This window comes from Bufo bufo, chromosome 5 (assembly GCF_905171765.1).
Source record: "Bufo bufo chromosome 5, aBufBuf1.1, whole genome shotgun sequence".
Taxonomy (NCBI): domain Eukaryota; kingdom Metazoa; phylum Chordata; class Amphibia; order Anura; family Bufonidae; genus Bufo; species Bufo bufo.
Window position 1 is genome coordinate 215987009 of NC_053393.1, and position 12267 is coordinate 215999275.

Consider the following 12267-nt stretch of genomic DNA (forward strand, 5'->3'; position numbering starts at 1 on the left):
TATTCGCCGGTGAACTATTCGGGCCATCTCTACTTACAAATTCTGATCAAATACTGATGCAAAACACTGACCAAACACTGACTAAAAGAACTTATTAGCTACTATGAATTTAGGTTGAGTTGGTTGAGCGATTTGTCTTGTAATATCATCATAGTTCCGACAATAATCTATTAAAATAACAATGCAGTTTAATATTTTTTACTGAAGAACGTTTTAGCTACAATGAATTTGGTTTAAGTTGGTGGAGCAATTTGTGTGGTTCATTCTGATAACCAATAACACTCCTTCCAAATGGCAATAATCCAGCAGCCATGTTTTATCCATCCAGCAAGTTCCACTCATCTGGTTTTAACCAAAATACATGATGAAAGTAAAATACCATTAAAGTCATAGTATGGAGGGATCCAGGACCATATGGAGGGATCCACATGGGCTAAAATTTTGTTGCACTGCACAGTGACAGAATTTGTTAAAAATTTGTTGTGGCTGTCAGAGTGACACAGAATAAAACAGAACGTGGTAGCTAGAAATGATGAATTAGGGTCCAGTTGATGGACCGATTTGTCTGGTAATATCGCCGTGGTTCCAACCATAAACTATTGGAATAACGACACAGACTAATTTTTTTGATAACAGAACGTATTAGCTATGATGACTTTGAGTTGAGTTGGAGTGATTTGTGTGATTCATTATGATAACCAATGACACTCGTCCTGTATGGCAATAATCCAGCTGCCATGTTTGATCCATCCAGAAAGTTCAGTCCATCTGGTTTTAACCCAAATACATACTGAAAGCAAAATACCATTATGTTCATAGTATGGAGGTATCCTGGACCTTATGAAGGGATCCACATGACTTAAAATTTTGTTGCACTGCACAGTGAAGTAGAAGTTGTTTAAAATTTGTTGTGGCTGTCAGAGTGACGCAGAATACAATTTTCTATAACAGAAGGTGTTAGCTAGGAATGATGAATTAGGGTCCTGATGGTGGACCGATTTGTCTGATAATACGTCGTAGTTCCAACAATAAACAATTGCAACTATGACGCAAACTAATTTTTTCAATATGAAAAGGACATATTAGCTGCAATGAATTTTCGGAGTGATTTGTGTGGTTCATTCCATTAACCAACGACACTCCTCCCGTATGGCAATAATCCAGTTGCAATGTTTGATCCATCCAGCAAGTTTGGCCCATCTGGTTTTAACCCAAATACAAGGAGTTATTTGCCATTAGGGGTTCCATGTCCAACTTCCTGGAAGGCCAAGTGGTGTTCAGCACTAACTGTTCTGTGATGCCCTTTCATGTCCGGGCTGTACATGCACTGCACTGAAGGGATCACCGTGTGTCTAACCCTTTGCTGACACGTGCGGGTTACCTGCTCAACATTGTTCATCACAGGGATTAGGGATTGTAATACTGGAGCAGACTCATTTATTTAGTAAAAACTAATTTATTCACTAAAAGACTTTTTTTTTTTATTACAAGAGTAATGTTTGAGCTAAAAGAATCATTTTTCCAACAAAAAACGCTGATCAACTAGTGGGCGACTCTCCCTATGCTCTACCTACAGTGTCTAAAAACTCTCCCTCTGATCTCCCTACACTGTCCCTACACTGTGTTTATCCAATATTCAACAATTAAAAGCTTTCCCTAGTGCTTGCCATATCTGTCCCTATGCTCAGTTCACAGTGAAGTGGCAGCAACTGTGCTGAATGTGGCATTTTATAGGGCTGTGACATCACAGGGGATGGCTATGTGCTGTTTGCTTGACTGCAGGGCATTATGGGTCATATCACTTTCCTGGGCTTCTTACTTTCACTTTGTAACACATGTAGCTGCAATTTTAGGAAAAAAGTTTCATTACCACGTAGCGCAAGGAAATTCAGATTCGTGGCAATCAAATTTTTCCTGAAATTCGGATCAAAGTCAATTCTTTTCACTTTGATTTGCTCAATACTAACCATAGCTAAATAGAAGAGTGGTGAATTTAATTTTAATTATGTCTTTTTTGTCAAGTAGAGATAACCCCAAAAAGTTTTACCAGTCTTTTTGTAGATGAAGTGTTCCAATATAGACAGTACATGAGGGACAATGACTGCATTGTAGTTTAATAATTGTGAGATTACAAGCCATCTTGATTTTTGGGTATAAAGAAGCATCCAGATTTTATTTCTTTTTTTAACTTACCAATATACTGGCACTTTTGTTTTATTGAAACAGCTATTTTTGCAAAAGTGACAACAGGAAGTGCAGCCATATTGATAGGTTTACACTTCTTGTGGTCCTGTTTCCAACAAAACATTAAGATTTCAACTGTTATAATTACAAAAGTCAACTAATATAATTACCAAACCATAATTTATGTTTTACCAATATACCATTTGTTTCTGCTTCTTGAAAAATGCTCTGTAAATAAGCCACAGCCTCTTATTTTGCATATTCTACTGATAAAGTGATATTTGACGATTTAAAATAGGACTTGTCAGATAATGTTTCCCTTCTCATAGGTTTAAGTTGCTATACTACATGTAAGGCATGGAACTGTTTAATCCTTCCCTGAGATTATGATCAACTGTACCATAAAGATCGAAAAAGATGAAATGTGATAATATTATTATTGGCGATTGCTCAATTCTGAAACAGGGAACAGCTGGGAAGAAAGTAACTTCCTTGTCTACTTTGTATAATTTCAACTTGTTTTGGATGATACACTGTTTACTTGGAAACACAGGCACATTGAGTATGGTAATTTACTGAGCTTTCATGAGACAGTGCAGGCAAATGAGACGAGAAGAGAAAATATCAAGTGATAACCTCATTTCATGAGACCAGGTGGATTGCTCCACAGTCAATGACATTGCAGATCTCTTCATGATGATCCAAAGTTCTCCATGCAGAGAATGACATTTGCTAACTCACAAGGGGATCCATTTTCCCACATACAGTAGCTGTTGTGTTATTTGGCACTGTTTTCATCTGCATTTCTAAGCAAGCACCTCCCTTGGAGAACAAAACAAGCTTTTAAATATGCACTTATTTCCCAGTGAATTAAAAAGTTTATCCAGAGTTTGTTCAGTTCCATATTTACAACTTTTCCAATTAATGAGCAAGAAAGTAATGAGCAGGGCTTACTGCAGTTTTGTATTCTGAACTAAGATAAATTAAAAACATGGTTAGAAAGAGCAATTCGTTGATGCATTATTACAGTGAGGATCAGAAGTATTTGAACACCCTGCGATTTTGCAATTTCTCCCACTTAGAAATCATGGAGGGGTCTGAAATTCACATTGTAGGTGCATTCCCACTCTGAGAGACAGAATTAAAAAATTTAATTCAGGAAATCACCATGTATGATTTTTAAAGAATTTATTTACCTTGCACTGCTGAACATAAGTATTTGAACACCTGAGAAAATTAGTGTTAATATTTGGTACAGAAGCCTTTGTTTGCAATTACAGAAGTCAAACATTTCCTGTAGTTCTTGACCAGGTTTGCACACACTGCAACAGGGATTCTGGCCCATTCTTCCACACAGATCTCCTCTAGATCTGTCAGGTTTCGGGGCTGTCGCTGAGCAACACGAAGTTTCAGCTCTCTCCAAAGGCGTTCTATTGGATTTAGGTCTGGAGACTGGCTAGGCCACTCCAGAACCTTGATATGCTTCTTACAGAGCCACTCCTTGGTTATCCTGGCTATGTGCTTTGGTCATTGTCATGTTGGAAGACCCAGCCTCGACCTATCTTCAATGCTCTGACCGAGGGAAGGAGGTTGTTGCTCAAAATCTCGCAATAAATGGCCCCATTCATCCTCTCCTTAATACAGTGCAGTCATCCTGCCCCCTTCGCAGAAAAGCACCCCCAAAGTATGATGTTACCACCCCCCATGCTTCACAGTAGGGATAATGTTCTTGGGATTCAACTCATCCTTCTTTTTTCTTCCAAACACAACGAGTGAAGTTTAGACCAAAAAGTTCTACTTTGGTATCATCTGACACACATGACTTTCTCCCATGCCTTCTCTTGATCATCCAGATGGTCATTGGAAAACTTCAGACGGGCCTGAACATGTGATGACTTAAGCAGGGGAACATTCCATGCAATGCATGATTTGAAACCATCACGGCATAGTGTTCTACTGACAGTGACCTTTGAAACTGTGCTCCCAGCTCTCTTCATGTCATTGACCAGCTCCTCCCTTGTAGTTCTGGGCTGATTCCTCACCTTTCTTTATCATCAGTGATATTCCCCAAGGTGAGATCATGCATGGAGCCCCAGTCCGAGGGAGACTGACAGTCGTCTTTAGCCTCTTCCATTTTCTAACAATCACTCCAAGAGTTGATCTATTTTCACCAAACTGCTTGGCAATTGCCCCGTAGCCCTTTCCAGCCTTGTAGAGGCCCACAATTGTGTCTCTGGTGTCTTTTGACAGATCTTTGGTCTTGCCCATGGTAGTAGTTGACGTCTGACTGACTGTGGGGTGGACAGGTGTCTTTAAAGAGCTTAGACAGGTGCTACTAAGTTAGATTAATGAGTGGAGTAGAGGTGGAATTTTTAAAGGCACAGTAACAGGTATTTAAGAGACAGAATTCTTGCTGTTTGCTGTTTCTCAGGTGTCCAAATACTTATGTTCAGCAGTGACAGTGACAGATAAATTCTTTAAAAATCATACAATGTGATTTCCTGATTTATTTATTATTTTATTCTGTCTCTCAGAGTGGGAATGCACTCAAAATGGGAATTTCAGAACCCTCCATGATTTCTAAGTGGGAGAACTTGCAAAATCGTAGGGTGTTCAAATACTTCTGTTCCTCATTGTATCATCATTTTGTTACCTAGAAAATTTCAAAAAGCGCTAAAATATGTAGCAAGGACCTAAACATACACTCACCTAAAGAATTATTAGGAACACCTGTTCTATTTCTCATTAATGCAATTATCTAGTCAACCAATCACATGGCAGTTGCTTCAATGCATTTAGGGGTGTAGTCCTGGTCAAGACAATCTCCTGAAATCAAAACTGAATGTCAGAATGGGAAAGAAAGGTGATTTAAGCAATTTTGAGCGTGGCATGGTTGTTGGTGCCAGACTGGCCAGTCTGAGTATTTCACAATCTGCTCAGTTACTGGGATTTTCACACACAACCATTTCTAGGGTTTACAAAGAATGGTGTGAAAAGGGAAAAACATCCATTATGCGGCAGTCCTGTGGGCAAAAATGCCTTGTGGATGCTAGAGGTCAGAGGAGAATGGGCCGACTGATTCAAGCTGATAGAAGAGCAACGTTGACTGAAATAACCACTCGTTACAACCGAGGTATGCAGCAAAGCATTTGTGAAGCCACAACACACACAACCTTGAGGCGGATGGGCTACAACAGCAGAAGACCCCACCGGGTACCACTCATCTCCACTACAAATAGGAAAAAGAGGCTACAGTTTGCACGAGCTCACCAAAATTGGACTGTTGAAGACTGGAAAAATGTTGCCTGGTCTGATGAGTCTCGATTTCTGTTGAGACATTCAAATGGTAGAGTCCGAATTTGGCGCGTAAACAGAATGAGAACATGTATCGATCCTCTGATGGCTACTTCCAGCAGGATAATGCACCATGTCACAAAGCTCGAATCATTTCAAATTAGTTTCTTGAACATGACAATGAGTTCACTGTACTAAAATGGCCCCCACAGTCACCAGATCTCAACCCAATAGAGCATCTTTGGGATGTGGTGGAACGGGAGCTTCGTGCCCTGGATGTGCATCCCTCAAATCTCCATCAACTGCAAGATGCTATCCTATCAATATGGGCCAATATTTCTAAAGAATGCTATCACCACCTTGTTGAATCAATGCCACGTAGAATTAAGGCAGTTCTGAAGGCAAAAGGGGGTCCAACAATAATAATTCCTAATAATTCTTTAGGTGAGTGTATATCAGTTAAGACTTTTACAAAACATCACAATGCAAGCAATTAAAATAGAGAAATAGAGGCAACAAAATGTAATTGGCAAATTAGAAAGTTAAAAGCAGCATTATGTGTAGGTTTGAAGTCAATGAATATGTAGAAAACGTCTGTTAGCTTCGAATGGAACTGTCGTCAAATGGTGAGATCTGCTCATGCAAAATATTGTGTCCGTTTGTTGTAGCATTGCTTTGAAGAGAACTTGTCACTAGGACTCTAACTGTCAAAGCTGAATTAATATAGTAGGTGTTATTGAACTTCCTAACTGGCTGCAGTATGGCCAATCATGGGTCAGAAGAAGTCAATGGATTCTCTTTGATATAGTATGTCTTTGTGAAAAGGTGCATATTTCAGCTAATTCTCAATATACTGAATCATTTTCTAGTTGGCTGGTCTTGGTTAAGAAAACCTAGGGATAAGAGTATTTGTGATTAGAAATGTAATCAAGTGAACTCATTAGAGGCATTAATGGCATATTTATTTTATATTAACTCTGTGACCCCAAAAAATCTCTATATAGAAGATACTTCTTGTTATCAAAGGGATACTTACTAAGAACTACATTTTGTATGACAGTCTTAGTACAAAATCAGCCGATGTTAGATGAACCAATTTTATTAAAGGGGGAATGTGTCATCAGAAAATGATCTATTGTTTAAATCATGTTCAAAGAATTTGTTATGCTGTTATTTTTTAATTTTCATCATAGGTATTCCTCAACTACGAGATACATAATGAGAAAAAAATTAATTTATGCCAGTTTTATAGTGCAAGTAATGTTAATTTATAGCCCTTATAAATGGCTTTGTCAGGTATCCCAGACAAAGTCATGTATTAAGGCATGTAACATTACAGATTACTATACTATACAGGTTACTATGCTATACTATATTTGCATCTTGCCATAATACTGCATTATTGGGTTATTTCTTATAATCTGTTTATGATACTTTTGCTTTTTGCTATTGTATGTTTATTGTACTATTATTCTATGTATGCAAGTCTCTATTGTGGGGGTTCACGTGCTTCCTTGACTTAGTCTTGTGCTTTTTAAATGTTTTTTTTTAATTCTGCTATGTTTGTCTGGTTCCTTTGATATGAAATAAAGATTATATTGTATTTTATTTTTCTATTTGGAGGTGTAGTCATACATGTATTTGGTTCTATTTAATGTTTTAGTTGTTTATTCACATTTAGACTTGTTCTCAACTTATATCTGAGGTGTAAAGTCAGCCAATTAAAATTTTCATTCAGGATGTTGCAGCATAGTCCCCTACACTTTATTATGTTAACTGACACTGCTAAAAAATGACATGCAGGTAGGATAGATATAAACAGCTGAAAGACAAGAATTGAATTGAAGACCCTTTTAACAGTTTCTAATATTCCAGGAGTGTATAGTGTTTTGAAATAAAAATATATGCATAAATCAAAGGATTTCTAATTCCATTTTCTTTGGCTGCATGGCTTTGGCTGAAGTCTCGATCTTCAGATAGCTAATTTTTCTTATTTCCACAGAGGATAAAGTATGGACAACCTTATACCATGATTTGAAGCCTGAAACATCAGTGCCAGGTGCCAGCAAAGAGAAACGAGTAGTGGTACAACTGAATTACAACACATCCATGGAGCAGATCTCCACCATTACAAACAGTGCAGAGAGATGTGAGCAGTATCTTTCTTACTCTTGCAAGATGTCAAGACTGCTCAACTCACCAGGTAGGCCAAGTATTTTTTCTACTTGATTATTGAATTTCACATATGTTCTATAGGCTTTTTTCTAATCGAATGGGCATTGATAGCAACGCAAGATGGAATTATTGAACCATATAAAAAGTTGATGACAACTACATATTTCGAGTTATTAATTAAACAGACATGCACTTAGATGTGAAATTAGTTGTGGTAGCTTATTCACTTAACTACATACTCTTTGAATTCATTTTGTAGTATTGATGGAGTATTTGAATGTTAACTTTCCACTACTTTGCTCACTATACAATAAAAGTGTAGAGATATGTTCTAAAGTGTTCTATACAATGCAATAAAAATTTAAAAAAATCTGTTTAACCTATAACTTACAGATATTTATTTGGTAAGGAGAAAATGATGGTGGGTACCAAACTGGTTCCCTTGCCTTCTATGTTTACTATTAAATAGGGTTGTTTTTATTAGCAGATGTTCGGGTTGTGGTTATGGTGTTTTGGTATGACCATGTTGCATATCTTTAAAATATGAGAACCAGAATAATGGCTGCAAAACTAAAGTTCTATAATTTGACTTGCTTACCTACTGTCTCCCACCCATTATTGGAGCATGTCCACTGCTCTAGTTCTCTATGCTATATGGTCTTTTTCGTTCGTCATTCTTCCATGTTTCTATGAATCTACTTCACTCTACCGCTTGACTTCTATCTCAATTACCTTTGCTTCGTGTTTTAACGGGTGCTTCATAATCTTGTCTTTGCCTACAATAATGTGTTTTGCCCAGTTCTGATACAGAGCAATCAGACCATTATCTATGTTGATTTGTGTGCCCACACTTCTATGAATTCTTCCCTACCAGGTTTCAGTTGCTTTTTGATGATCATAATAATATTGAGCAGTAGTAATAGTAGTAGAGGCAACCTAATGGAAATAAAGTGGGCAGCAAATGCAGAATGTCTACAGTAATAGACAAAAAGTGCAAACTGAACAAATATGTTTTTTGAAAGGATCCATCAATCCACATACTCCTTTACATTTCCTCTATCCCAAGAAGCTTGTTAAAATACTACTTAGAATTTAGAACCTTAGAAAGAAGATTTAGCATGACACTGTTTAAGTAAAAGCTGTATGCTACTATCAGAACTATCAGAACCTAGGTGGATAGGGATTATCTCTAACTGGTTCATCAGGGCCAGTAATACATGAGTTAATCATATATATATACACACACACACACGCAGGTATTTCTTACATTTCGAAGCACAAATGCATAATATTGCTATCACTTTTCTTTGAAGATGTTCTGATAGCTTATTACTATTGTAGTGTAAATAATGCTCCCTTAAGACATGCATATATTGCTGTTACCTCCAGTAGTTACAGTCTGAGATGCCTGTAGTTATGAATTAGAATATGAAACACAAAGTCTGATAAGAAAAGCAAAATTTCAATGTGTGCTAGAAGTGTAGGAATCCTGTACTATTTACTAAACTGTTCTGTAGCTCAGTCTGTTGTGAAATTCATGAATTTAAATGGGATTCTAATCATTTCACCTACCCATGCTGTTCATTACCTGTGAAATTGTTTTTATACGAGCACTTTAGAATTCCGAGCCATTTGGCAACAAAAGAGTGTGGAATACCAAGGTGAATTATCTAGTAATATTTAAGTAAATTCTTCCATTTCAGTTTGCTTCCAATTGCTATACTTTAAAATGTATTATTTGGACATAGGAGAAGCTAGAGAAAATCAGTTTACCTTACGCAATGTCACAATTTATAGACTCAAAAATGAAGACCTTAGTTTATCAAGTTCAGCCTTTTATTCTTACCACACTCTCAATGGCGTATACCAGTCTGCCCTACAACAAATCCCTCCTGATCACAACTGGCAATCATACAAATCAACATCCTACATTGCTTTTAGTAAAAACATATAAAAAAGCCAGCTCACCTACTTGCTCCAGTGTTCATGTCCACAGTAGTTCTCCTAGTGCAAAGAACAACATCAAAATATGTGTCATGTAGAATAGTTTGAATAGTAGCATGTTGTGTATTCAAGGAAGATGCCTAACCTTTTAATAAATGTATGATATTCACTTTTACAGCCATTATCAGACCCTGTGGCATCATGTTCCATAACTTTATAGTTCTGACATCAAAGTCCAGTTGTTAAATTTTCATATTAAATTACACCAGACATTGACCTTCTGTTCTGTTTGGGGTCTGCAAATATATTTTTTGTTGACAACCTTTCTTCATAACGGAGATCTTCTAAACCTTGTATTAATTTAAGGTCCCTTTACACTGCCCGATGTTGCAGATGATTATTGTGTATGAAAATTCATACAAAAGCTTGTTCACAATTATCGGGAAGGAACGGTTATTGGCTGCAGGTCGGAAAGTGTAAAACATTCTTTAGTTGCTTTCTTTGAACTCTTTCAGCAATATGATGACTATTTTATGGACTTGTGCCCAAAACTGGATCGCAGCCCCAATAGTGCATTTTAGAAGGATACATTTATACTTTCTTCTTGTTCGATCATACATGTATGTTTCTTATTTTGTCTTATATTTTGACAAGTATGCAAAGAGGTACTGTATCTCCATGAGAAAGTGAGATGCTTTGCTTGTGACACCTTCTGGAAGTGGACATCTATGAGTCAATATCCAACCTTTTATCAAGCCTTTGTGCACAACAAGGGAAAAGGTGAAAATCATATATCCATTTGCAGACAGTTGTTTCAAGGATTCTGGCTAGCTGAGTGGGATGCCTTGGGTGCAGCTTAGGGGAGGTACTGTCTCTCCTTACAAGAGTTTTCCGGCCTTAATGCTGACAACCCCTTTGGCCTCTAAAGCCCCTAAAAATAAAAAGGAAGACTTACCCGTCTGTGGTCCCACTGCTGCTCTGTTTATTGCTGATTCCTATCCCTGCAGGACCAGGAAACGGCTACGCCCTGTGACCATTGCAGCCAATCACAGGTCTCAGCAGTCACAGCTGCTACAGTGACTGCTGAGGCTTGTGATTTGCTGCAATGGTCACAGGGCGTAGCTGCTTCCTTGTGCTCTGGGTACCAGAAGCGGCCAGGAACCAAGCATCGTCAGGACTGCAGACAGGTGAGTCTTGTTTTTTTATGTTCTGGGGCACAAAGAGATTATTGGCATTAACTGTCCAGCCAAAAATACGTTAATCTGTGACATAATACCATCTGTGGATCTTTCACACTAAATGATGAAAATGCATTGATGAAGGTCCTCTGACCATTGAAAAATAGCCCATGTGAACAGTACCTCATGGTTGCTCTACACTGCCATATGGCCCACAGGCAGCATAGTGATTTAGCAGTTAATGTTTTGATCTCTGATATAATGTTTATTCAAATAAGATTCAAAATCATAAACATTTGTATAATCTTATGGCTGTCAGAATCAAATTCTCTTTTGCAGAATTAATGTGTGCAAAATATTAGATAAGTTAATGTCAGCAAATACTATAAAAATTTAGTTATTAGTTTGAAGTTAATAAATGAATTCATATCTTTGCAATATTGAGTAGAATACAGTTTTATTTTGTAATCAAAAAGTGAATGGTTCTTTCATCCATCTAAGTAAGTACAGTTTTAAATAATTGCATGCAGTACATTTTACTGCCTTTGTCAAAACTTTGGAAGATGAGAAAACAGGGAATATGTGGTAAGTCATCTCCAACTCATTAAATATATAACATTATTTCCACTGAATGCAATTACCAAATGCATGATGCTACTAAATTTACTGGAAATACAAATGTTAAGTTCTGATATATTAATTTCATCTGTTTGGAATGTTTTAAAAGGTGCATCTAAGCATCAACTTCTAAATCCAGATACCAATTATTTTTCTATTTTACATTGATGCTAAGAGAAGAGAGAAGGGGGGAGATTTATCAGTGCTTTTACGCCAAAAAAGTGTCATTAAAAAGTCGTAAATTATGGTGCAGGCCATATAAAAGAGGCAAGAAAGGGCATGGGGCTTAGCAGGAGTGGGTTGACCATCCATAGCCTGTCGGATTAACTACAATTTTTGCCAGAAAGTGGCGTAAATTATAGCTCAAGTCAACACCATTCCATAGCTGCCATAGATTTGAGTTTCTAGTTCATGGAGGGTCAAAGATACGCTTAAATTTATCAAAGGTAAATTTTGGTAAAAAATGGCAGTACTACCGGGGCGCTAAGATTTAACCACGCTTTATTTTAGTATACAACTAGACATAAACAAAGTGATCGGGTCTTAGTTTAGCTATGCGTTTCACCGACGCTTCGTCGGCTTCTTCAGGCTGACCCAGAAGAGTGGCACACACCAGGATTTATACAAAAAAAAACTGGACATGACATAATTTGATTGACAGGTTCAGTCCACAAATACATTTGGTAGCATAAATAATTAAAAACATTGTGTAAACATATTATATAAAAGCAATAAATAATTGATAGTATATAAATATACACTGAGCAAAAATATAAACGCAACACTTTTGGTATTGCTCCCATTTTGCATGAACTGAACTCAAACATCTGAAACATTTTCTACATGCACAAAACACCCATTACTCTCAAATATT

General features: G+C 37.2%; 2 protein-coding genes across 2 annotated transcripts in view; both read left to right on the plus strand.

Annotated features, from left to right (window-relative positions):
* The window catches only part of CNTNAP2 (contactin associated protein 2), a 2268074-nt gene that overhangs the window by 1641053 nt on the left and 614754 nt on the right, over nt 1-12267 (plus strand). The window contains exon 13 of the mRNA XM_040431924.1: nt 7481-7681. Coding sequence (XP_040287858.1) covers nt 7481-7681 — 201 coding nt within the window. The remainder of the gene's footprint in view (nt 1-7480; nt 7682-12267) is intronic.
* The window catches only part of LOC121001043 (carboxymethylenebutenolidase homolog), a 921426-nt gene that overhangs the window by 229928 nt on the left and 679231 nt on the right, over nt 1-12267 (plus strand). The gene's annotated exons all lie outside the window — the stretch shown is intronic.